Genomic DNA, 27,530 nt, shown 5'->3' with positions numbered 1-27,530 from the left:
TAGAAGTGATAGGCTCCTGAAGTCACAGAATCATAGATTCACACAATAATCATCTAGTTTCAACCCCCTGCTATGTGCAGGGTCACCAACCACCAGACCAGGCTGCCCAGAGCCACATCCAGCCTGGCCCTGAATACCTCCAGGGATGGGGCATCCACAACTTCTTTGGGCAACCTGTTCCAGTGAGTCACCTCCTCTGTGTGAAAAACTTCCTCCTTATATCTAACCTAAACCTCCTGTCTCAGCTTAAGACCATTCCCCCTTGTCCTATCACTATCCTCCCTCATAAACAGGTATCCGCCCTTGTAAACAGATCATATCATCAGACTAGGTTTCTCATATGCACTGCACATTTTTAAAGTTCTTGCTCTGTGGTTCATTACTTCACCAATCATATTCCCACCACAAGTTTCATTTATACCTCCCTTCTATTTACTTCTCTATGTGGCAGACTTACTTTTTGAACTCTTGAGTAAGCCACCACAGCACCCTCTCTGCCACTTGCCACCTGTAACCTTGCTCTAGTCTGCAGCCATCCCTCTACTACTCAGGAAAAAGACTCACCAGTGACAGGTATACTGCTGTTCTCAAAAAGTTCTAGGAGTTCAAAATGATGAGAGTCTCCCTCATGCTGGTGCTGAATTTGTAATTGTTAGTCCTCAGTTTTAATCCCTATGCTTTGCATGACAACCAAAAACAACTATAATGACCAATCTATCTTCACAGTGGAGAACAAGGCAGGCAACTGGCAAGATGCAAAGATAGTTGCAAACACTGGCAACATTTTTAAGTTGCCTGGTGGAAAGAAAAAAATCCCTCTTTTCCATAACAGAGTGCAAGAAGTTTAAAACTAACTATTTCCAGCACCGAAATCTTATTAGTATTAATATACAGTGACAGTTGTCCGGGTTAATTTTTCTAAGTGGTCATCTATTATTTGTACATTCAATCCAAGACCTACTCTTAAAAAAAAAAAAATAGATGTGTCACATGCTCACATAGACTAACTTGGAAACTGCACATCTCAATGTCCTCCTTCCTGTCTCTGAAAACAGACTCTGTCTTCCTTTCACACTGATAGCACACACCTGCTTGAAGTCAGGGCACTAACATGGCTTCTGCTCCATGTGACATTTATAATGAGAAAGTCATCTGAACACAAGCATTTCAGGCATCAGGACACACTAGCTCTTTCAGCTGCACTGTTACATGATTTGCATTAACAATCACACAGTCAGTGTGAAAAAAGAAGCAAAATCTCAGGGCTTTTGAGGAACATTTCAACATATCATCGTTCACTAGAAAGACATGCAAAAGTAAGAAGCTGAGCAAGAATGACAACAAATGTAACTGCTATCCAACCATTACATCAAAGGTTGGACCTTTCTACTCTGAAAGCAAGCCTACTAAAAGCTCAACTGGTTTTCCAGCCTGGGATTCTGAGCACAACCATTCCCCCTGAGATTGCAGTACAGAGCCCAGTCACACAAGCCCACACCTCCAGCAGCCTACAGCAATCCCAGCCAGTAGAGCCATAGCAGCTCAGCAGCCCACCAACATTAACTGTGGTTAGCCTCCATCAGCTCCCCACTCTACCTTTTCACCTCATGCTACACTTCTCCAGAACCAAATCATTTAAATAGGAAAATATTTTATCTTAGCAATGCTTTAAGACAAATACATAGCATTTGGTCATGTTTCTACCCTTTATCACTCAATGAACATACTGCACACAATCAGAAAGCATAGAGGCTGTATATTATCAGTTCTGTTTTTGGTGTACGAGTTGAGCTAAAACCCACATCAGAGGCCACAGCAAACTTTGCATCCACACAAAACTAGAACTGTTTAACCTGGGCCACCGCCTCCCACTGGGTCAATTTCTGACAAGGGGCAAGGCAAAGTTTCCCCAGCAGATATGGGAGGAAGCTCCCACCTCCTCAGAGAACTGGAGATCACAAGATGAAGCAATCTCCACCTCTGGTTCTGGCAAGCATGTGGAGGCAGAATGAGGGGGAAGGCCTGGCTGAGGTGGAAGGAGGGCAGCCCAGCAGGAAGTGATGTAGGAACTGCAGGCTTTGGAGTAACTTGACCCAAACCCACAGGTCTCTCAACACTTATTAGAGAGAACAAGGAAGCGCACAACAGCTCTGTAGTTTTGTTCAAGTTTGCATATTAGCAATTCTAAGTAGTAAGGAATAGGAAAATTATCGTGCTCACAAGACATATTTTCTTTTGGTAGAAGAGACAAAGACTCATAAGAGTTTTGAAGATGGCAGACTGAGCCAGGTACCCATCCTCATGGAGATAGAAAAGAGTAAAACATACTCAAGCCCAAGTTGCTATCACCTGCCGATGGGACCAAAATCCCATAGGAGCAGGTGTGGGAAAGGACTGCAGGAAGGAAACAGGGGCCCAAGACCATCCACATACCATGATGCATTCAAATGCCTTGGCCGCTGCTGTTCAGAGGCTCAGAAGATTTAGGAAATGGGAGCAGAGAAGCAGCGAGACCTTAATGCAGCTAACATTTGTCAGGCTTCCAGCATCAGGAAATTCAGCAGCCAAACACCACAGAGCACACAACCAAAACAAACCAACTCTGACAGCTGATATTTGTAAAGCAAATAAGATAAAGTTGATTGGTTAACTCTTTAGTCAGGAGGCTTAAATTTAGGTGAGAACAGTTTGCTTTCCTACACCCAGTATAAAGCCTGTATATGAACTCATCTGCATTTGATTTTGTTACCAGTCCTGTGCATGTGTGACCAGCGAGGCATGATCAGGCAGCAAAAAGCCCAGGGTGGTGCTGAGTGAGCAGCTTGAGCATGGGGGACCCAAGCACAGCCACAGTGACAAGCACTCTGCTACTGCCATGACATGACACATTCCACTTGCGTCCAGAAAAAGGTCCAAAAAGCAACAAGGTCATGGTGCAATCGTTTACTACAACTTATCTTAGTATGTTCCCCCTCCCCCCATCTAACATTCAATTCTTCCTTTCCAATTAAGATTAAAGCAGCATGCAGAGTTACTTGAGCAGGCCATTTTATCTATGCCAGTCTCTGATAGGAACAAGAGTTGAAAAGGAACACAGTTGTTTCCTCATCTCACTTGCAGAAAAAAAAAACAAAACAAACTTTGAGTAGTCAAGCTCTGGTCTCCAACAAGTTCAGACTGGATTAGCCAGTTTGAGATCAGTTCCAAAGGATTAATACTGGTCAGCTATTAACAATAATCAGCATTAAAACCAAAGCAAGCAACAAAATGTTTCCTTATGAACTTGTAGTCAAGAAATCAGCAAAGGCATACATGAGTAACTGCAATGTGTAAATTAACAACTTCTTCCTCGGAATCCTTTCCTGTGCTTTCTTGGAGACAGACAAAACTAGCACCTTTAAGAGTGAAAATGGTCTCAAAAATGATTGAGAAGCACTATTTCAGGTTTTTATGCAAAACAAAGAAAAAAATCCATCAACTGCTGTGATAGTATGTTCTACAACTATATATACTGAAAAAGAGGAGATGAATAGCTCATTCTTCAACAATTTATTAGGCAGGGTTCAAACCAGACACAGAAGCTACAAAAAGCTCTTGGGATCCCACTTTCCTATTCAATACTTCATCCCAGGAGATGGTTATAGAAGAAAACAGTGTCACCATAGACAGACAGGTGGTAACAGAAAGATCATAAGAAATTTTAACATAAATCTCTCAATTATTCTGGCTGACCAGATCATAGCCCATAGTCCATAGAAAAGGATAAACATGTTATTGTAATCCTTAAATGTAGGTTGTAGCTTTCTTAAGGAAGGCAGTACAACTACTTCAGTATCTTTGCTAGGTGTGAGGTTGTACGCACGTTTCTTGTGCACGTTTACAGGCAATGTCTTGACTCTCTGACCATCAGACTTGGAAACAAATTCTACCAACCTTCACTTGACAGACCTCATACTCAAACAGCCAAGTTGCTTAGGTGCAAGTTAAAGTAGACAAAATTCTTAAAAGTACTTTCATCTGACGCATCATTGTCAGAAACATCTGTTTCCTTAGATTCAAGGTAAAATTCCTAAGCCATCACTTGGCTTCCCTAACAAACCACGCAACTTAAAGGAATTTGTTTATGCAGTGAAGTTGTTGCAAAATAGCTATGATTTGAATTATATATGGTTATTTTGCTCTGCCTCCCTGCTAAGGAGACCTACCAATGTCATCATACCAGTACCCACCCACAATAAACAGAGCTACCTTTGGGTGAAAAGACGCTATTCTGCAAAGGCTCCTACAAAGGAAAATGAATTGGTAACCCTTACGTAGTTGCAGTAATAAACCTGGGATATAGACTCGTGTGCACGTAGATGCATTTTCAAGGATAAACACTCCCTGGGAAAGGCTAGCACAGAACAGTCTTTCAAGCCACATATCAACATTCAGATAAGACCTAGATAGTGAGCCAAAACTCCAATTTGATGTGACTTTATGAAGTTATTTATCATAATACATTCCAAGCGCATGTCAAATTTTAATACTAATTTAATGCAATGACAAAGCCACAGCAAGGAGCAAGTGTGCAAGATCAAGATCTGCAAACAAACTGACTTTCTCCACAGAACAGATAAAGACAAAAAGCTTAAACTGTACTCCAGTCCACACTTTGAGAAGCAGAAGTGAAAGCAAATCTTCAGGCAAAAGCAATGATCTAAGATACTTCAGCAGAAAACTAGAGCACAGAAATAAAACCCTTCTTATGCAAGTAGAAAGAACCATTCTGCACCAGAAACAACCAAATCCAGCACACAGTTGCACTGGTCTAGCACACAGTGATTTGCAGATGCTGCATTTAGTAGCCAAAACATTCTTGTAATCAAATCCTAGCTATAATGTTGGAATTGTTACTATCACGACAGTTTCATATGATAGCCAAGTTAGATTCTGGGCTAAAGCTTCAAAGTTGACCACTTTGAAGGAAGAGATTTGATTCTGGAAACAATACTGCCATGATTAAATAAAGCTGTGGAAATACATGCAAGCAGCAAGAAGAACATGATCGTGCTATGTTTTCCAATGCTTTTGCTCCTTCGAGAATCACAACCACATACACGGGCACTAGCTGTGAGTGAAGGAAAAGGTGGGAAAAATTGCTGTAATCACTGAATTCAAGACCCTGCAACTACCCTTTTATGTTATTTAGGGAAATTTGACTGGAACAAAATACAAAAGACGACTTCAACCCATATAAGTCTCCTCTTTCTAGATGCTATATACCAGGCTTACCCTAAATCACTGGGAGTCTAGGCTGTGACTTACATATACATACATTAATCTGAAAGATCTAGAGTGCAGACACAGACCTCTCACCTATTAGCTGGTCCAGCACCCTCATCCTCAGGTCTCAGACCTCTTCAGCCCTGTCATCCGACCAGTCAGCTGAGCATCTTGTCTAATGGCTAAGAATTACTGAAGGAGCCTGTATAGTTTTCCATCTGCATTCTAGAGAGTGATCATGAGGCTGCATGGAGAGAATCTTCAGCTGGCTAGCACAGGAGAAGGCTGAAGTGTTTTAAAATTAGTTTTCCAACTGATCTGGCTGCTGAATTAATTTCCCTGTGACGTACAATCACTTGTCACAACTCAAGAGACAAGTTGGAAATGCACAGCCTAAGGAGAGCAGCTCTTGCAGAAGCCGCTGTTATCACTGAATCGTAGAATGGTTAGGGTTGGAAGGGATCTTTAAGATCATCTAATTCCAAAACTCTGCTATAGACAGGGACACCTCCCTCTACACCAGGTTGCTCAACGCCCCATCCAGCCCGACCTTGAACGCTTCCCCATTCCACAACCTCACTGGGCAACCTGTTCCAGAATCTCACCACTCTCACAGTAAAGAATTTCTTCCATTAGTCAGCCTACCTGTCATGTCTACACCTTAAGATCACAGATAAAGTATCTGTGCTAATTTTGCTATCACTTTTAATCAGCCTGAAATACATTCAGCAGCTCTGCTCAATAAACAGTTAATGACAACGACAATAAAGAGGGGGGAGGGTTGCGACAAATTCTTTTTCCATGAATTTTATGATTCAGTGTTTTCTACACATACCTCCCAAAATTACTGTTTATGAATGCTAATGTCCATTTACCCATTGTTTACAAGCACTCAAACAACTCCACTGCACATGTTGAAACCCACTACTAAACCTCAGGTCTGAGTGGATATTCACAGCACTTTAGAGGTGGCGCTCACACTTCTGAACTGCCTGAACGTCTACTCTCCACTCAGTCTCCCAATGTTAAAGAAATGCCAACTGTATAGCTAAAAGGAATGGTTATAAGTTAACTTGGCTTTTTAGAGAGAAGAAAAGCATTACTTGAAACAACTAAACTGTTTCATAAGTTAATACATATTCCCATTATTTTCTTAACAGGTAGTAGGGAGGAATTCTATCACATACACTAGAGAACACTGAAATGGTTGACTATAAGAATAAAACAATAGATATTATTGTATGAAACAAGGTATAATATGAACAGGACACCACACTAGCACCTATTTCAAAGAATCTTCAAATATATTTCATTGTTTTGTTTCAAAAAGAATGATACCAACTCTAGATACTCCAATTTTGAAAAGGTCTTTGGGGGACAAAAAGGCCTACAATAGTAGGAAAGCCACTATTTGTCATTTCTGTAGAAATCACTCATCCACTTACAAATAAAATTACTTAAAACTTGTCCAAACCATCAAGAAATAAATAATTAAAAATAATAAATCCGGAACAAGAATTATTAATTACGAGAGTTACTAAAGTGATGAGCAGGTTGATAGATAAGATCACTAATGCCAGCATTAAATCTTTGCCAGGCTCCAGAAACTGGGTTGCCACTTTACATCACACTGAATATTTAAAGAAACAGCTTTGTTCCTACCAGAAGGCATCAGTTTTCAAACTACCACCAGTGAGAGCTGGAGCTTACAGACAGGAAGGTAGGCAGGTGAAATGAGGTGAAGCAGATATCAAATCAGCTATATCCATCTCCATTTCTGAAAGCACAAACTCAGTAGTAACTGAATTCTACAGTACTAGTTCTGGAAACTTCCATTAATTATTAAGTCCATAGCAGGAGAGAGGCTAGCAGGTAGGAAATAAAGCATAGGAGAAGTTAGTTCTTACAAAACAATCATAGAATGCACACAGTGTATACAAGGACATGTGTCTCTCCAACTGCACTTTGTATAAAGGCAAAAGAAAAGATTCAACTTTCATTACAAAAAAAAAAAAAAAATTAAGATATTTCTTATCAAGGAGATAAAAGTATCTGAAGCAGATGCAAAAAAAGTATTAGATGCACAAGTATCGAAGTACACATCTTGGTGTTAAATCACTAACCTACCTATCCAAATATGGCCTCTCAAAACATGTCTCATTCTACGTACTAAAAACTGAAAGAATTTTTCCTCAGGAAAACAACAATTCTTCCATACCAAATACTTCCACACGGTGTTTTCGAAGTGCAATTGCTCCCTATGTGTAAGGTCAAGATTTTTTGCCACAAATACAAGCGTAGAGACTTGATTAGCTGCAGTGGTCTACTTCAGAAAGGAAAAAGCAGTCACCACCATTCTAGACTGTCGTGGGGGGAAAAAGGAGAAAAGTCAAGGAAAAGAAAGAAGAGCCATCCAGTTCAGTCTTTCCCATGCTACATCTTTTCTTAATTTTTTTCCTTGACAGTATCCCCCTGCAAAAAAGAGCCTACTCTTCAAAGGCTTCTCAATTCATTTTAAGTTCTCTCACTTTAATAAGCCAAATAGAGATTTGCTCCCTTCACAACTGCTGCTGTTCCCCCTTATCTTCACACAAGGAAAACTCTGCACAACTGATGTCTCCTTTTAGCCTGCAAAGGACAACAGGAGAAGCCACAGAATTGCAATTGCTTTTTCTCAGCAAGCAAAATTGATTTTCCATGCACCAGAAAAGTAGCAACGCTTGTACTTGGTGGTTTTGGCAACACACTGATAGGTGATGTGCTTTTTTCTTTTTATGTGTTCTTCACCAAAATGCAGTCTGCAGTTTGGGAAATCTGTGTCGCCCTGCTGTTAGCTAAGTTTCAAGTTGTACCCATATTTCTCTAGAAGAATCAAAACATAGTTGCAGAACAAATATGACTGTGTCAACTTCATAATAATTTCACTGATTTTGGAATTTCTGTCCATGTGCTTCAACATTAGATAGTCCCTCCCACTCTGGCCATGCAATGGAAGCTTTCTGAATAAGCCATTAAAAAGAACTAAATTTCTATGAGAACTAGTAGGACTGAAAAACAGCTCAACTCTGTACAGGAACTAACCCCTAATGGTTAACACATTTCTGGTTCCTGTCAAAATGTGCCTTAGCACTTTCATGGACTGTGAAAAAAAGTGCTCTTCTGGGGACTCTTCCACCCCACCACTCCCAGATGGGAAATGGGATGGCAGAAGCAATACTCCAGAACTTGTTCCTGGCTCTCTCCCCTGCTCAGTTTGATCAGCTGATGGCTTGCTGTGTCCCCATCCAACTCAGTTTCTCACAAACCCATAGGCTTACCAGAACACTACGATTGCTACAACTGTAGCATTAAATAGCCCACGATACTGACATTGCAACAGCACACCAGAAATCCAGTAGTTAACTGTATAAAACCAACTCCTCAAGTTTCCTCCCTCCCATAATCTATGCATTCTCTACATAAATCAAAGTTCACATAGTTGAAACAGCTATATGAATACACAAAAAAACTGGATTTTGCAGTCAAACATCACTAGGACAAAAGAAAATAATTTACCTGCATAGTAAGAAATTCACAAAAGGAACTAAAAATCTCTGGAAATTCATGTTAAAATGTAGAAGTTAAGAACTTAGGTAGAAATGATAAATAGGAGAAAGTCAAAAGGATGCTTATGCTTAAATCTACAACCCACTTGCGGTCAGATGATGGTAGTGCATTAACAATAAAAAGTTTAAGAACACTTCATGGAATCGTTTAGATTTAAAGAAACATAATTTGTTAAAGGCAAAATGAATCCTTTGTTGTACTTTGGTGCATAGGTTACCCTAACTACACAGTTATTTTTAGTAATGAAGTCTCTGGAGTCTACTTTCAACCTTCAGTGAAACAAACGTTAAGTGTAAATATTTTAAGGTAAACATAATAATAATTACAAAAGCCTAAGGAAAGAACATAAGTAATGTGGAATGAAAAAAGAACTTCTGGCTTTCAACTGATCAACAGCTCCCTCCATGGATCAGCTACATCTCATGCCTTCACATGCAAAACAGTTGTATAAATTTTGCACAACAATTATAATATATGAGGAAGTCCAACCTAATTACATGCATCAGGAAAACAAGCATTAGTAAAGTTAGGAGAGGAGTAAAACATCTGGTATCAGTGCTCCTTTCTGTATTTGTTGAATGTTTTAGGTGCTAAATCTCTGAAGTGTAAATGTGCAGGCTTAAAATTAAGTGTGAACTACAGTTCCATTTCACAGAATGACATAATGGCTGAGGTTAGGAGGAACCTGTGGAGATTGTGGTACAACCTCCTTGCACAAGTAGGGTTGCAAAGCACACCAGACTGTGTCCAGGCAGCTTCTGAGTACCTCTAGGAGAAGAGAATCCACAACCTGTCTGGGAAACCTGTGCCAGCACTCAACCACCCTCATAGTAAGGAAGTTTCCCCTCATATTCACTCAGGACTTCCTTTATTTCAGTTAATACCCTTTGCCTCTCACCCTATTACTAAACACCACTGATAAGAGTCTGGCCCTCACCTCTTGCCACTCTCCCTTCATATACTTACACACATTGATCAGATCCCCCATGAACCTCCTCTTCTTTGGGCTTAACAGGTTCCTTCAGACTTTACTTACAGTGGAGATACTTCAGTCCCTAAATCATTTTAGCAGCCCTTTGCTGGACTTGTTCCAGGAGCTACAAGTTTCACTTGGCCTGTTGGCAGTGCTCTTCCTAGCATAGCCCAGGATGCCTTTTGTAAAACTGCCATATGAGCAGCAACAATGAGCAGGTTAAAAAGTCTTTCAGCCCACAGGAAGAATGACATCACTTAAATAAAGTAACAGATCATAAAAACATTTTTAACATGCATCCTCAGCTGTTTCTACAAACCAAATCCCTGAAAGAGTTGTCTCATTATAGTATAAGAGTATCTTGTAAACACAAATGTACTTTTCCTAACATCACCTTTATTTATTTCAAAGCATGGCTCACTGTGGCTGAATGCAAAAGCAGAGCTCAAATACCGTGACTCTGCACTAAGTGGTCACCTGCAAGATGTCTGTATTAGTTGGCTTGACTTAAGATTGCCTTGGAAAGCTCTAGAGTTGGCAGGAGAAATAAAAAGTAACAGAAATCAACACCAAAACCCGTAGTACTCCTACCTTAATTACCATGTTTTTCTCTTCCATCTTGTGGCTCCTGGGTTCATTAAAGCTACAGCAATCTCCTCCTTAAAACCAGGTGTATGGGAGAGCATCAGCTTCTACATGCTTTGTCAACAAGCTGAAAGCTGATGTCACAAATGTGGTGGTGGTGGGAGGAACCTGAAGCTTGAGTTTACAGATAACCAACAGCAGTAGACCACAGTTATTTTATGCTCATTAGCTGCTAGAAGGAGATTTCTTTTCCTTCTCCACATTAGAGACCTCACTGGATTGCCACCACATGCCCCATGTACTCAGAAACATAGCATCCTATCTCATTCTCTTTGTTTCTTTGCCACTCACAGCCTGGAGCTCCTGCCACATCTCAGCTGAACTGCTCCTCCAGAAGGCAAGGAAGTAACAGCAGAGCAATAACATCCTGCCCTGGGACCTTCCATGGAAACCTTCACCAGGGCTTCAAGAGTTGGGATGGACAAAAAAATGCATCCTACCAAGACTGAGACAGCTGAACGTTATCAGAGCTACTAATGGATTATGCATGTTTAATTGCAGTTTTTCATTCTACAGCATTTGATTACCTCCAAACAGCATTTCCAAAATGAAAACAGAACACTTTCAGCATTGAGTTCCTCACTCAATTATGGAAGCACCACAGATTTTGAGTGAAGTAGCCTAAATTTCTTTTTTTTTTTTTCTTTTCTAAATATACTGGTAGATGCCCACTTATTTTGTTGTCCCTACAAAATTCACTCTCCAAGATACTCAAACCAACTCCTTGTTGAAAATTTTCCCCACAGATTCGAGTGGATTGTTTCCAACTCACATGGGACTTGAACTCCTTAGCAGTGCCAGTGTTATGATGAAGAGTGACAGATTCACACGCTACATGCGACTAGACAAACCACATACGTACAGTGCACAACAGAAATACATAAAACACACACGGAAAGCAAAATCCATTGAGCAGCAAACAAGTGCATTATTGCAAAGTATCTAGATAAGTAGCATAAACTGTTCAGGGGATCTAAACAGAATAGCGGAAGGAAAAAAGTGGAGGGCAGGAGGAAAGCAAGACTAGAAGAGATTATGACTGTTATTTAATTGCTGTTAAAAAGGACTATGCCAACTTTATCTCTATTCCAGGAGCATCACAATTATCTGCAGCATGCAGATAGTTCAAAAGGAAACTTATAGCAAGAGGCCAAACAAGGAGCCTTGAAAGAAACATGAAAGGCAAGAAAGATGTCTAAACCATACGCATTTCCTTTTTCAGTGAATAATCTGCAATTTAACTTCATTACAAAGGTTTAATCACCATCTGAGATACTTGTATTATTACAGAACTCAGCATGACCTCAAAATAATTAGAGGTCCAACCAAATTTAGACTGGCTACTCGTCTTCTCTAAAACTGTAAGTTCATGGGAAAAAATTAATTTCACAAGTTTGTTCTTAGACAGCTGAAGACATAACAAAAATGTCTTCTCCACCAAGAACTGAAGCAAAACCAACTTCTACAGTAGTTTAAACTGGAATTACGAGTCGGTGTGATTCCCAGGTTTTTCCAGTGTTATCGATGGAAGGCTTAATTAATTAAGATTGATCACCTACACTAACTCCATATTTCTCCTCCTGAAAGAAGCTATGAGCAATTTCCTGTTTGCTTGGATTTGCAACATGTAGTATTAGCACAATTAACTCCTTGTTGTGTAACCAATGCACGATATATGGAGATAATCTCTCTCAATCCTAAACTCAAATATCACCTCTAAAACACAAAAAAGTGGCCAAAGCAATAATATGCTAAATCAGATTTACATTTCCCTGTGTGAAGTGTTTTCTAAACTAGAGTGACGGATGCCATCTATTTTTATATATTTACTTTGAAAATAAAGCCCATTTTGTTTCTGGTCTCATTAGTGCAGCCTTATTTGCCCAACAGCATTAGTCACTTCCTGAATGAGCCCTTGATCACCTACACCAAATGAAAACAGTTTTTATTACATCCAACACATATAATATACTTATTTAACTGAAACATATTAAATGTGTAACTGAGTATCTCCTCCAGTGCCACCACACGGAAGGCTATCACTCAGCATAAGAATTTTAGAGAAACTCCTTTTCTTAAGCTATGTCACCCCCCAACCAAACTACACTCAGGGAGAAATAGAACAGAAAAAAAAAAAAAAAAAAAAAAAAAAAAAAAGGAGAAGCAGAAAAACAACATCTTAATCTTGATGTTAATCCACATTCTTCTCATTTCTAGAGCTTAAGGGAGAAGTAGGAAAAGGAAGAACAAAATCAACTCTTCCACTGCATTAGAGAGGGGAGTGGGTCTTGAAAAACCCCTCCCAATGATCAGTACAACCATTGGATATCTTCCTGTTACGGGCTTTTACGATTTTATCCTTCAAAGTTTCACAACTGCTCCACTTGAACACCAAAAATACCTAAGCAGGCTACTGAGCTTGATCATCAAAATCAGCATGCTGAAATCAGTCAGGTGAATAAGAGACACCAAGTCCACAAGAAAAATCACGAGTTCTTCACTTTACAAGTAACCATGCTGCTCATGACCCCTGCATTTAATGTCCCTCACAAAATAAAAGGCTGTACTTTCACTTAGATCAACTCAATTCAGCCCCCTCACCAGAGCTGTATGATGAACAGCAGAGAGCTTCCTCCCTCAGCTAGCTGTAAGCGATGCCTCAGGAAGGGTCAATCTCTGTGTAACACTACAAAACAACACCCCCAATACAGAGCATGGCAAATTCCTGGAGAAGCCCACTGCTGGACCATATGTACCTGCTGCAAGGCAGCTGAAGGCAAGGGGACATCAAAACTGCCTACAGAGATTCTTCTACAAGAAGGTCTTTTGTTCCCGCTCAATTGCACATTGGCAGGAAGAAAAACAAACATTCCAACCACATGACTGAGGTAGCATGGCTGAACAACAACTCTTCCCCACACAACAGATGCCTATGCATCTTACACAGAGCTCTCACTTTAGTGGCATTGATGAATAATTTGTCATAGAGCCAGGTTAGTATTGTGTAATTTACCTTTTCAGAGTATGATTGCAAGTACAACAGTAAAAGAATCACTATGGAAAGGAAACGCCATTCTAAAATGCTACTGAAAGCTGAAAGGAAACTCATCCAGGAAGAGGAAGAAGAAAGAGAGCAAAAGCTGGAAACATTAAGGACAGAGGTCACTCTCCAGGATCTGGACAGCACTTAATAGATAAGTGTGTATCTTTTGAAGAATCTCAACTTCCTGCCATAAATAAAGGTTTTATAACTCACTCAGAATATGTATTACTCAATTACTTCATCTGCTTTTTCTTGGGTAGTACCTTTGTTTTTCAAGCATCTCAACAGATCATTACACAAGATAGACTATTATTTGATATATTCCAGGTATGGATTTCAACAGTTTTTCCACTATGCCTTACATATATGAAGTAGTTCATTACCAAATTGCAAGCTTACATTTTTTCAGAAATATTTTAATGCTGTACTACCTGTTGACATCACCATATGAAGTGTCATGTTTGCAAATAGTTTGCTCATATTTAGAAATAGATTTGTTGTGATTAGTCCCAATATCAATTATCATTACACTGATTCAAAAATTAAATCAATTGACACTTCCATGAAACTTATCTTCCCAAGCAGAGCTCACTGGTGAAACCAGAGAGGCTACATGAAACTAAGCCCCTGCAGGAGACCAGTTCAGTATAAAACAAATTTAACCTGACTTGAATAAAAATACATTTTAATTCTATAAAGTCTTTAAAGACACTAAAGACATACAACACACACGTGGCTACTTGTCTCTACTTCTGTGGAAGATTCATTCATGTTCTCTGTGGGTTTAACTTCTGCACGCAGCAGCAACAGAGAGAGCACAACAGCTTCAAAGCTCCCATTAACGCAGTGTATAAGTATATTTTGGGATGAATACAGACAGCTGATGTTCACTGTAACTCAGTCTTCTCAGCAGCAAAATCCTTTCTGTGCACACTGTGACATGCAAAGAGCTAGGAAGGATTTCTCCAGTATCCCCCCAAAAAATCACCATGCAGACACTCTGACCTACCGAAATACCCCTGAGAGCCAATAGAAGAACTTTAAAGATACCAACATCTTTCTACAAGTCTTGTCAAATATTGGTGTTAATAACTGGGAGGAAAGAAATTTCCAGTGAGAAATTAGGAGTTAAATTCAGGATGACAAAGCTGCAGCCTGCCAAGAGAAGCATGCAGTTGAGCTTTCTTGTCTTTCTGTGAGTCTTCAACAACAGCCAGCTACCACCTTCTAGTAATTAACAGCATATTTCCTAGCTTGTAACTGTAGCTTCACAATAAAACTAAAATTCCACACCAAAACATCCTCTAAAGAGAGTCCTTTTCAATGTTGTACAGTTTTTTGGTACCTTAACCATCTGTTCTGTTCACTGTTTACATGGTAATCTCTGGAAACTAAAACAAACAATTGCTGGTCTTTGCTAATTGTTCATTCTCTCACAAGTTTCCTTATACAACAACTTGCATGAATTCCCTTGGCGAGTTCGTTCCACAAAGGCATCCTCTACAGTCAAAGTTCAAGTCAGGTAACAGCAATATAATCTCTCCCTAGACAGGACAGCCAGGGAAACTGACATGAAAACTGTTCTGATCCAGCCAGATCAGTTGAGCTACAACTAATCTTGAAGACACAGTTCTGAAGTATATTTAAAAGCCAATTTTCATAAAAACAGTGTGAAACATGCAACTTTAAATTTCTAACAGACCAAAGATAAACAGAATACAAAGCATTATTTGCAAGTACACCCTGGGTGTTGGAACACGCCATACTGAATTCAGTGAATGAAGAGTAACATCAGACAGTCTCTCTTCATGCATTTCCTCATTTAACTCAAGCTTTGCCTCAACAGAGCATGCTTGCGGAATTTGTGCGGACTTCTCCACTCACTGGGGACAAACTTCAGTGTCTAATGGTGACACCCAGAAAGTCCCTTCTGATAAGACTGCAGGTGGTAGCTTTGACAACTGCTCGTATCGCACTATTCTTCCTGAGCCCCACAGGGTTGCTCCCAGATCCTGAGATACACAGGCAGACACTGACTTTTAGCCTGATTTAAATCATTGCAATTTTCATAGCTTGCGTTGTGCCAAAGAACTACAAAAATCTTCCAGTTTGCCCTCTCTTGCATTTAGAGAAAACAGTCATTCCTCTTCTCAGTTCTCATTAATCGGAATGAAATAGAACCACAACTACACTTACATCTTCCAAATTGTTTTTGGTTCCTGCCATTTTTCACAAGCACTGGTGCCTGGGATTCCAACAAATCCTCACCACACATAGTAACCTCATTACTTTCCTTTCTTTACACATCCTCAAATTACATTCACTTTTTCAGTGACTCCACTGTATTAGTCTCTTGCAACATCAGCCATCACTAATCCAGATTTGCTCCCTCCTACTAACGTTCCAACTGCGAGGCATGCTCCTCAAAAATGAAAATGCTGTTACTGATCTCTAATGAGACATCCAAGATATCATAGTACCCGATTTCATTCTACTTCTGAAAAGCCTGAGAACAGCCTAGATGAGGAAATGGAAGAGAAGGCAAAAGAAAAATGCAATCAGAGGAAATAATATCATTTAGGATGATGTTTGCTACAGGACTTCTAAGCATTGCTTCTCTGAGGAATAGAAAGCTCAAGAAGGAACTGAGTTAATAGAAAAGTTTGTTGGTTCAAACAATCCTTTCCTTGCTCTTTCATTATCAGGACTGATGAACACTAAAACTTTTGTCATACAAAAACTTAATCCAGAAGTTAACTGGGAAGCTAGTATCAGAAAGCTTTCTGACTCAACAACACTACAGGAACACTACAGCAAAGAAGTGGGGGGGTTCCAGAGAAGGAACAAATTAGCAGCTGAGAAGTGGGCAGGATGGAAACCTCAGTGCTGTGGGTGGGTGGCTCTGAGAAGTGCACCAGACCACCATGCCTGTCCAACAGCTGTGGGTGCACATACACCTTCCGGCACTGGACAAAAGCCATTCAAAAGAGTAAATGATGCTGCAATACGACCAAATTGCAGCTTTGATTTCATCAAGCTCCAAGGAAAACTTCCAGGTACAGTCTTCTCAACCTATCTCTTTTCCCTTCTCTAATGCTGCCTTTCAATCCTTTTGCTCTGACAAACTGTGTCAGTTGCCAGCATTAAGTTGTCCTGCTTGGCCATGGACACTTTGTTCACTACCATCTTCTTGTGGAATACACGCATGCATGAGACAACTAGGAACATAATTAGACAGAAATTAATAATAGTTCCTAAAGGCTAACTTTAATTCAGACCGATGTCTCTGTTGGTGGAACTGATGATGCAGGAACAGGTTAAGAAAGTGAGCAACACTGCTAGCAGGATAGGCTATATCCCCCCCAATATCTTACCTAAGTCTTCCCTCCTTCAACTTAAAACCATTTTCCCTTGTCCTGCCATTTTCTACCCTTGTAAAGAGTTGACTCCTCTCCTGTTTATAAGTCTTAGACTGGGAAGCTAAAGATCCACCTTACATATGGAGGTCACCAGTCTTTGTGATTTTCTTCTGTTTTATGAAAGGCTTACCATAAGCAAGTCTACCTTCAGGGGGAAAACTATTTTTGTGTCACCACTGAGCCCTTCCCATCCTGGCAACCTTCTTCTCACTCTTCTTCCTTCCTTATATTGTGTGAGCAACCTCACAGAGCCACACTGCAATGAAACAATTTGGATAGAATTTCCCTTTCCTTCCCACCCCTGAGCTGATACACCATTCCCAAGAGTTCAGAGAGGCAAACCAACTAACCGAAGATGTACCTACATTTGTTGCCAATCATTCACATCAATGGCAGGAAAAAAAAAAAAAAAAAAAAACAACAAACACAATGGCATCAGCATTACCAGGCTTGAGAAATCTAAATTTTGCCTCTTATTCTTGCCAATGCAATATCCAATATGATTTGTGCTGTACTTAGTAAAGACACCAATGGAAGAAAAGCCCAAAGCAATAGAAAGATACTTTCACTATTTCAACCTGATACTTCTAATAAAAGGCACACATTGTTTTACCAATGTATTACATTGCAAATGTGAGGAACAAGTGATAGCTTTAGAAGCTTCTTGATCTTCTCATTAAATTGTAATCTAGGAAATACACAGCCTTCCTCACAATTAAGTAAATAAACAGGAGCAATTGTACATCCCAAGAAGCTCAATGAAGCTCGACATCTCAAGAAGTCAGTGAAAATAAACAACAATCTTCAATTGAAGCAATAAAGTAGATTTTTAAGATAAAAGCAGCCTTTACATCCTTCCAATTTCTAAATCCTTCCAAGTTCTAAAACTGGCTCTGGTTCTAAAACTATTGGATTTCTGACCTCCTGAACTGTCAAGCCAGAAAATATTCTTCTCCATATGTAAATTCTTTATTATTATTTTTATCTTATTTTTTCCTATTTTACAGTTAAGCAAATGCTTTCATAAGATGCATTTAACTACACAATAAATTTATGTATGCCACAGTAGAAAGACATACATTTAAGAGCTACCTCTTCAGCAGGAATGCTGTTATTTCTATTATCACAATTTCTCTGATTTACCAAAAAAATTTTTAAAGTACTTAAGAATGGACTTCAAAAAAGTTAAATGGCCTCTTTGTCGCTACACAAATTTTCACTTTTTCCTGTATCAGAAAAAAAAATCACTGTTACTTGGCAGATAGAAAACCTAGAAACAGGAGTTATTTAAAAAAAAAAAAAAAAAAAAAAAAAAAAGAAGTGAGAAAGGTCAAACAGCTGAAGTATATGTAAAGAACAGATAAGCCAGCATGATGGGGTGGGTAAGTAACGCCCTTCTCACCAGTCTAAATTATTTTGGAGAAATTACCACCCATACAACTCTTAACCATTTTGACTATGTACTTACATCCTGGCCATTCAAGATACCTACTTCTCTTGAACCTGGTTCAGGCAGGTTCAAGCAGCAGGAAGCAAGATATTTGTACAAGAGGACAAGAGGTATGAAAGGCCCCAGAGCAGTTGCGAGAGTAGTCGTTATGAGTGGAGGAACAGAACGTGGCAGAAGAGAGCTCAGGGCGTTCCCAAGCCCCCTTTAACTCCTTCATTCCTCATGGTTTGGGCAATCAAAACTCAACAGCTCAGTTTTCAATCTACTTCACTTTGAAATCCCTGGCTTGAGCCCATGCCAATGCCTGTCAGCTCCTAGGAGCACTTGACAGAGCAACAGGAGGGAAAGCCTAGAGCATGTGATGTTCCCACAGCACAGCTGGACCAGTAGCCCCGATGCCAGCCAGCTTTCACCAGATTTACTGTTGAGTGCTACACATTGGGTACAGGAGGTAGCTGGAAAGCAGAGCTGCTGCTTCACAGAAACTCTGCTTCTTCAGAATGACACCAGCTCTCCTCCACGTCTGACTGCAATTCTATGCCAACATGAAGCCTTCACTCTTCAAAAATCAATTCTGCTGTCAGCATCAACTGTATCACAACACTTCACCCTCATCCCTGGAATTGAGACATTGTTGCATTAGCAGAACCCTTCAAGGAGCTGCTTCAAGGTGACATCTTGCCTCCAACATCTCAGATCCAACAGATCAGTTATACTGCAAAACTTCTTAGCTGCATGAAGAACATCCATTTGTTTCCCCTTCCATCCATAACAGTGTGGATGAGAGTGGCCATATATTCCAGCTTCACATCTTGCAAAGACTTACACAAACAACAGGAATTCAAAGTTACCCAATACGGTAAGGTTTAAGCTACTTTTACACAGAGAATGGACACACCACACAAAGTGGTGCTATGTTGACAATACTTTGGTCTATATGCACTGGAGCAACTAGGCAGTATTATTATTGAAGAGCATTGCTCAGAAATTGTTTTCTTAAAAAAATTAAATGCAATTCCAGCAATGCTTGATTTTGCAAGACTTTGTTTCAGACTTAAGTTTTGGCTCAAACTGCATCCATCAGCAAGCATTCAGAGGGACTCAAAGTCAGCTGTGTGCCAAGTCAACTCAGAAGATGAATGCTCATAACCCTGAGGATACCTGGACACAGTCCTGGACTGCAATACCTCCCCTGCCTGCACAGCAGCACTGTCACTACATACCATACATCAGGAACACCAGGGCAGATTTTCAGAAGCTGTTTCCTGAAAATCAGAGTGAAGAAGTTTAGGTATTCCTGTGTTTATGTATTATGTACAGCTGTTGAACCAGGTACATCTGTCACTCTTCCTCCTCAGGAATAAAATACCTTGCAGTGGCTGGAGTGCATGGTTTGGCTTAGGAAGTCTATAATCTAGCATATAGTATATATTATTTTTCTATTTCACCTCTCTTCCTCCTTTGCGAAGTTCCCTGCTATTGTAACTTCAGCTGGAAGGTGATTTCTCAGCCTACCTCTCTTTTCAGTAGCCAGTGTGTAGCCACCTCAGTAACTCAAAACCAGCATTATAGTATTTTGGGGGATTCATATCCCTCATGAGCACAGATCTCCTTCACTAGATGACCCTTTTGAACTCCGTCTTGCATCAGGGCACTAAGCAGCTCATTAACAACCAGATGATTCAGCAACTGGTGGCTATGTTGCTGCCTGGTTTCCTTCAGCAGCCAAACTACAGCTTTGAAGGCTATCATTTGCATGATACAATCAGATACCTGAAGAGGTACACAGGTATCAAGTCCCTCTTTCTCCAAACCACTACTAGTTCTGGACAACACAGCCTGCTCATGACTTTTCCTTACTGCTGGCATGACTTCATAATCTTACTCTTTCCACAAAAATCCTGATTGTAACATTCTGCTGCTTTCTTCTCCCCTTGCATCTTTCAAAAAGATCACACACTAAAAAAGAAAAGGGTTGAACACAAGGTCTCAAGTCACAAAGGAAAACTGTTAACAGATCCCAGATAGAGGGACAATAATCTCCTCATTTCAGGCTCAGAATAGCTAAGTAGGACTCTTGTCCCACCAAAGCCAGTCAGACACCAAGCATTGCCAGCTGCAACTCCTCCCCGCCCCAACAACCCCTTCTGATTATCCACATCCACTAATCTGATTAGCATTCCTGTAATTAAAGCACCACAATATCTGACTGAGAATACAGTAGGTTGTTTAAATTAATTCAAAGTCCTTTAATGTAAGAAATTACCACTGCAAGACAATTACAAGATTTACAAAATAAAGCATCACTAATGAGCATAGCATCAAAACTGGATTATCTAGTTCTCCAGTTCAGAGGTAGAAAAGCAGGCAGCCAAATCACAAAGGTTTCTATGAAACATGTACAGCTACTTTACAAGAAAGGATACAATTGTATGTTCCCTAATAAATACTTTAAGCAATATATATCTTTTTAGATATTAGGAAAGAAGAAGTGTTATTTTTTATACTCTTCACTTACTGAAAAGTGAGGAGTGAGATTGTTATTCCGAACAGTACTTACAGGTTTACAAATTAGAGAGATGAGAAAAACACATAAACCTTACCCTGGCCTGGTAGAGAGGATAAGTTAAATATAAATCCCCAGTTAAACTATAAGTTTCTCCCTCTGCAGCAAAATTTCTTCCCATGGCTGTTTGTTCATTTGTACAGGGTACTTCTGAACCACCTCCCACCCAGACACACACACAAAAAGCAAAACCAGGCACAAGTATTCCCTCTGACTCAGATTTACAAGCAATAAAGAGAGATGAGGAAGTGAATCACTCATCTACAGCAAACCTGTGTGGATGCAGCTTCTGGAATAAACCAAGTCTGTTATGAGGCTAAATGGAGAGGAAGGGGCAAAGTGAAGAAAATGTGAATGCAATATTACACTTGTGGGATCCAGTGCTTCCCATACTTCCCATACTCCATGTCCTAAGGTACAACAGCTATGATCCTCTTCGTAACAGCTCAATGCACGTACCTACTCCTTCCTCAATTTCTCTGAGTCCAAGAGAATAGTCTTTTTTTCCCTTTCCTTTTTGTGAATGATAAATAGGTCTTAGACCTTTAAAAGCCAAGAGTGTAAGGCCCATAAAAAGAACATCTGAATTGAGGCAGAGGTAAAATAATGTCTTTTACTGTAGTACAGTCAGGTTTCAGATCTGGAGCTCCAGACTCACCTTCTAAGCTTCTATACCAGGTGTTAAATCTTTGATAGGGATTATGCAGCCAGGTGCCAGTGATAAGAGACTGGATTTGACCTCTAAGGACCTTCTGAAGCACATTGCTCCCATTTCCCCCCACCAGTAAAACAATTCCACATTTTCATATGGATACTCATCTCAACAGCACCCAACACTTCGCTTGACTTTTTTTTAAAATCTATAGTGCTCTAGGGCGGAAGTTTTAATGTAGTTATATACAGCAGAGATCATTAGCAGGGTTTTTGCTATTCCATTAGACACCATTTCAGAAATCATGATGAAATCATTATACAGATTCCAGTTTTCTTCAGGGGGAAAACAAATACTTATGTTAAAGATCTTCTTCCACGTGTTATGTTTCTGACAATATGTTCCACATATTCAACGTATAAAAATCACTCCCTCTCCAGAAACCTGAGGTCAGTCTCCACTCAAACACAGGGTACAGCTTGCTATTTCTCTGACACAGAAACAAGATCTAAATGCACATCCATTTTTTTCCTTCTCCCTCTGCTCCCCCTCCCAATTTCAGGTGCATTCCTACATAAAGCTGACTGTATTCAAACCAAAAATCTGTTACAATTTTGCAAAAAGAGTCAGCTTTCCAACATTTACTCCTTTCAAACTTTTTGGTAGGTTTTCTTTTTATGAAGGAAATCACTACATGAAGTGCTAAAACTCAGAAGACTAAAAGGTGACTTTATCCTATACTGTCCTTCCACTCATCTTTCCCCAGATTCCTCTGACAGAGCAGACAAGGAGAAGGCTTTTCCTCTCCACTGAGGATGAGTCACATGAGCCTTCTACAGCACAAAGGAGAAAAACGTTACTTCTTGTTCTTCCCAAAGAAACATCACTTGTTTTTCCCAAAAAGACAGATATGCTAAGAACACACTGGACTGCTTTAGAGGATGTTTTGTTGCCTTTTTCTCCTGAACAAATACATCACTCAACTAAAATCCTGCTGGGTCATAACAGGATGGGTAAGAGTCCCTGTGTCTGCAGAAGTGCTTTGTGAATCTCTGTTCTCAATATCAGTAGCAGTATTGCAAATATTCCTTTATCTGCATCTGTATCCCTGTTTCATCTTTTATGTATACGAGCATCAATATGGCTATCTGCCACGTAGATCTTTTAATAGCTTCTGGACTAAGCTTTATAGAGTGCTCAGCAATACCAGTGGCTTCATCGCAAAGAACATCCTCACATTCCAGGCACTGGTATGGCCTGCTCAGGGAGGTAGTGGAGTTGCTCTCCCCAGCAGTGTTCAAGAGGCAGCTGGATGAGGTGCTACGAGATATGGGTTAGAAGCTTGTGGTAGCAATGGTAATGGGAGGACAGTTGGACTAGATGATCTTGCAGGTTGTTTCCAACCTTGTGATTCTATGATTCTAAACTTGCTTTATGGGGTTTTCACCCAGCTCCCAAGCCAGGTAGCTCTTGCAGACACCAAACCATGCAATCATCCTTGAATTGCTGAGCTGAAATCAGGCAGAACTGTTCTTAGGTATAGCTTTAGCTGACAGATCATGCAAATCTAGCAACTACTAGTTGCTGCAAGAGATTCTCTATTGCCTTAGCTCACAACTAACTAGTACTATTAAGTGTCTGGGGCAGAATCTCACTCTGATATATTTTACTGTGGGATCCTACATCCCTTCTTACTCAAAGGAAACAAATAGGAGAAAATATCTATGGCCATTTCAACTATTTTAGACAAATTATGCCACAAAAACACCTTTCTATTCACTGAAGAAGAGGATTAGCCAATTGAATTCAGTATTTGAATGCACCCCTGCCAGTGGCAGGGACATCTTTCGCTAGATCAGGTTGCACAAAGCCCCACCCACACAACCCAACTTTGAATACCTCCAATGATCAGAGAGCATTCTTAGGATGATGACTGAGCTCCCTACTTGGTCATTCCCCAATGCATTTTACTACCTATTTTAATAATGAAAAGCTACCACAAACCATTGTCTTGAAGCACAGGTTACAGACGCTAAGGAAGAACACCTGATGTCTATCACACTGCTTTGTGATCTCCAAGGTAAGACAATATCCTGACCCATGTGGCCTTGGTGGCAAACATGAAGATGGCTCAAACACATACTAGCAATGAATTCTGAAAACTTTCTAGACTTTGAGTTCATCAGTTAGTTACATACCAAACCAAAACATTCTGGGTTCTGTGCAAGAAATCTTATAAGGTGTCCCCAAATTTCAGTATTGGGGAACATATAAAAACATAGCCCTATTCCACTCATCCCATCAGTTCCCACATTAAGCCCTTCCCTGTTATCTAAACACAAAAAAAGTGCTCTGTAAAAACCTCAGTGAGTGTACCATTAGCCAGAACAAATACTACTAGCACGAGTAACTGCTGCATGGACTTGCAAGTGCCCAGATAGGAGCACGTGCCAGTCCCAAGCCGTGAAATGGCCTGGTTGGAGGAGCCCCACACCTATTTATAGCACTTGCGGGAGCTGCGAAGCCATTCCCAGGCACACAGCCCAGTGGAGCACAGACCACTGTAACACAGCTTCTAGGGCCAGCAGGTGCAAAAATACATCCCACCAGCACTTCTCTGCCGAGTACGTCTCCCACGCCTCTGCTGAATGCATATGTAAGGGTGGTCAGCAAAGAGTTTTGCTTGGTTTTGATATTCTCACATACCCGGCATCTGCCTGACTCTTTGGGCTTAGGACACACCTACATCACTGGTAGGAGCCATACAGAAGTGGTTTGTGATGCTAAATCGGCTACCAGCATCACTAAGCAAGGCTGATTAGCTTTCAGGCTCCCGATTTCCCTTCGAAACTGCAGCCTGACTGACAAAGCAGTGATGAAGCAGCAGGCTGTAAGTTGGTCACTCTAAGTTCGCAAAAGCTGTTCTCTTTTCTCCCCAGAGTTGCTGCTGCAGCAACTGTGATTCCTCAAGGCTAATCACAGAGCCCTCTGCACAGCAGCCCCGCAGCCCCGCACAGTGCAAACACCACAGGCAGCACGTCACCGGGCGAGCAGCAGGGCCGCCATCAGCCCGCGGAGAGGGGCTGGGGAACGACCGCCTAATCCCCGACCCGGAACCAGCAGCTCCCCGAGGGGCTCAGGGGTACCGCGGCATCAGCGATCCCTTCGGGGAGCGGCGCGGGGCCCGGTCGTACCTGGGAGCTGAGGTACCGCTTGAGGCACTCCTCGCACACCGCCTTCTTGCAGCAGGACAGGGGCTTGACGGGTTTCTCTTCCAGGCACACTCGGCAGCTCAGCACCAGCAGCGGCCCGAAGTCGCCGCCGATCAGCCCGGAGAAGGGTTCGGGCAGCAGGTACAAGTCCACCACCTCGATGCTGCCGCCCGCTGACAGCGGGTCGCCGCCCGCCGCCACTCCGCGCCGGGCCGGGGGCTGCGCGCTGCCGGAGCTGGGCGGGGAGCCGGGGCCCGGCCGGTCGTTCTCCACGCAGTACACGGTGCAATACACGTGCCGTCGGGCCGGGCGGCGCCGACCGCTGCCCCCCTCCAGCCCCTCCTCCGCCGATTCCCCCGCGCCCGGCGGCTCCGGCCCGGCCGCCTCCTCTTCGTCCTCCCCCGCTGCGTCCCCGCCGCCCCCTCGTCTCTCGGAGCCGATGGAGGGCGGAGGCTCCCCACCTTCTCCCGGCTCGGCCGCCTCCCGTGGCGGCGGCCTCTCCTCCGGACCGTCCTCCCGTGAGCCCCCGGCCGGGCTGGGCGGAGCGGCGGCGGCAGCCCGCGAGGCGCTCAGCGAGCTCTGCTGCTCCCCCATCGCCTCCCGCCGCCGTCGCCGCTTCTTCCCATCCAGCCGCCTCCCGGTCCCGCTTCTGCTTCCGGGTCCCGAGCCCCGCCGCTCGCAGCCCCGGCGACAACCCGCCCGCGGGCGCCCGGCCTCTTCTCTCCGGGGCCGCGGACACGGCGGGGCCGCTCCGTTCACCGCCACCCGCGGGCTCTCGGCCGGAGCGCAAGACCCATGCCGCGGGCAGCCGCCCCTGAGCCGCGGGGCAGCGCCCGGCCGCGCCTCCCGCCCCGCCCCACCGTCCCCTGTGACGCGCCGCCCTGTCCCGCCCCTGGTTGAGGCGTAAACACTGTGCGTGCGGTGATCGGGCGCGGCAGTGAGTGCGGTACCGATCCCAGCTGAAGTCGTGTGGGAGGTGTGAGAGAGAACGGCGCAGACAGAACAGATCCAAGACAGTCAGCCCGAGGAGAGGCGGCTTTTCCTCACCATGCTGTTGAGTTGCAAGAGCTTTGTCATGTTTGACACAGAGGTATACATGAAGCAAAAGCACGTTATTGAACTCCTTCATAGCGGAACAGTGGTACCACTGACATTTGTTGATGCTTGCTGAACATTGATGGAGGCCAAACAGTGAGCGCAGAGTGGTGGTGCATTTTAGTAGTGACAGTGGGTCACCTCCACTGGTGCACTTCTTTATGAGCGCAGTATGCAGACTCCTGCTCATCAGTGACAAAAATGCAGAACTAATGCTGGTGGCTGTATTGCAGAACTGTACTTCGTAGCTGAGAGTTTGCTCTATCAAATAGTATTGCTGTGCTCTTTGTAGCTGTGTTATAGTTTCCATGGAAACCATTAGGAGGCATTACTTTCTGAGCAAACTAAAGCAGGACTCAATTTCCCAGGACTGCAATTCTAGAGTCTTCATGAAAATTACTTCTACTAAAGACAATTATTATTATTTTTTTTTAGGATGAGTAATTAACACTCATTCCTCTGGATTGTGCTTGAAAGCTGTGAGGAAATCTGAATATTTGTTCCCATGTATAGCTGTAAGTAACTGGCAGCAAAGTCTTGGGTTGTTGGATGTAGGAACTTTGTTGGGTTTTTGTTGTTGTTGTTGTTGTTGTTTTTGTAACATTCTCTTTTATCATACTTTTTTTTTTTTTTTTTTAATTATTTCACATGTTACCTACAATGGCAAAAGTATTCTGAATACTATGGAAATTATCTTCAACTGAACGCTTGTATTTATTTTGAAAAAATAAATAACGATTTGGGTTCTTACTACTTGCCTCCCGGTATTTGTAGTTTTCACTATTGTATACGCATACCTCCCATACAATAAATCACCTTACATACTCCAAAATGCATTCAGCCAGTACCATTTCCACTGTGAACATGGTCCTGTTTCCAGAAGTTGTGAAGTGGCTTTCTGGTTTCACCTTTTTTTTTAACCAAAAAAGTATCAGTAACCATCTGAGACAAAAGCTTGTGACAACAGCACAGCTGTAATGGCAAAACTTTGATGAGCCCTCCCTGTGAGTGGAGAACACCTTAAGTTTGCCTTCCCCCTGCAGCTCTGAGCATGGACGGGTTACAATAGGGCCAGGAATTCCAGCAAATTACAAGCAATAGGATGAGAGATAATGGTCTTAGGTTGTGCTGTGGAAGGTTCAAATTGGATATTAGGAAGAAGTGCTTCTCAGAAAGAGTAGTGAGGCACTGGCACAAGGCTGCCCACAGGGAGGTGGTGGAGTCACTGTCCCTGGAGGTGTTCAAGAACTGTGGATGTGGCACTGAGTGATGTGGCTTAGTGGGCATGGTGGAGATGGGTTTATGTTTGGACTATATGACTGTAGTGGTCTTTTCCAACCTTAATGATTCTATGAACTTATCTGGTGATGAAGATGACAGCTGCATAGCTCATCTCAAAAAGTCCTCCTCGTGCCTGAGTTACAGTATTTGAAAGAAAGTATCCCTGACAGTTTTTGTCTTTAGTCCTTACGAGATCAGTTTCCTCAACCAGAAGGAAAATACAGAGTTATCTCCTTGGGTTTCAGTTCATCTTCTGAGGTAAAAGAGTCATGGATGTTCTACAGAAGGTATAGGATAGAAAAAGCCCTGCTTTAGAGTAATTT

General features: G+C 41.9%; 1 protein-coding gene across 2 annotated transcripts in view; it reads right to left on the bottom strand.

Annotated features, from left to right (window-relative positions):
- Positions 1-25,534, bottom strand: part of RNF217 (ring finger protein 217) — a 56,083-nt gene extending 30,549 nt beyond the window's left edge. The window contains exon 1 of one of the 2 annotated variants that reach the window (XM_052677690.1): positions 24,814-25,534. In XM_052677690.1, coding sequence (XP_052533650.1) covers positions 24,814-25,425 — 612 coding nt within the window. In that variant the 5' untranslated portion in view covers positions 25,426-25,534. The remainder of the gene's footprint in view (positions 1-24,813) is intronic. The other variant, XM_052677684.1, reaches the window with a different exon arrangement.
- Positions 25,535-27,530: the final 1,996 nt, after the last annotated feature.

This window comes from Tympanuchus pallidicinctus, unplaced genomic scaffold (assembly GCF_026119805.1).
Source record: "Tympanuchus pallidicinctus isolate F22 unplaced genomic scaffold, pur_lepc_1.0 scaffold1, whole genome shotgun sequence".
Taxonomy (NCBI): Eukaryota; Metazoa; Chordata; class Aves; order Galliformes; family Phasianidae; genus Tympanuchus; species Tympanuchus pallidicinctus.
Note: the sequence above shows the minus strand (reverse complement) of the source record. Positions and strands in the feature narration are given on the sequence as shown.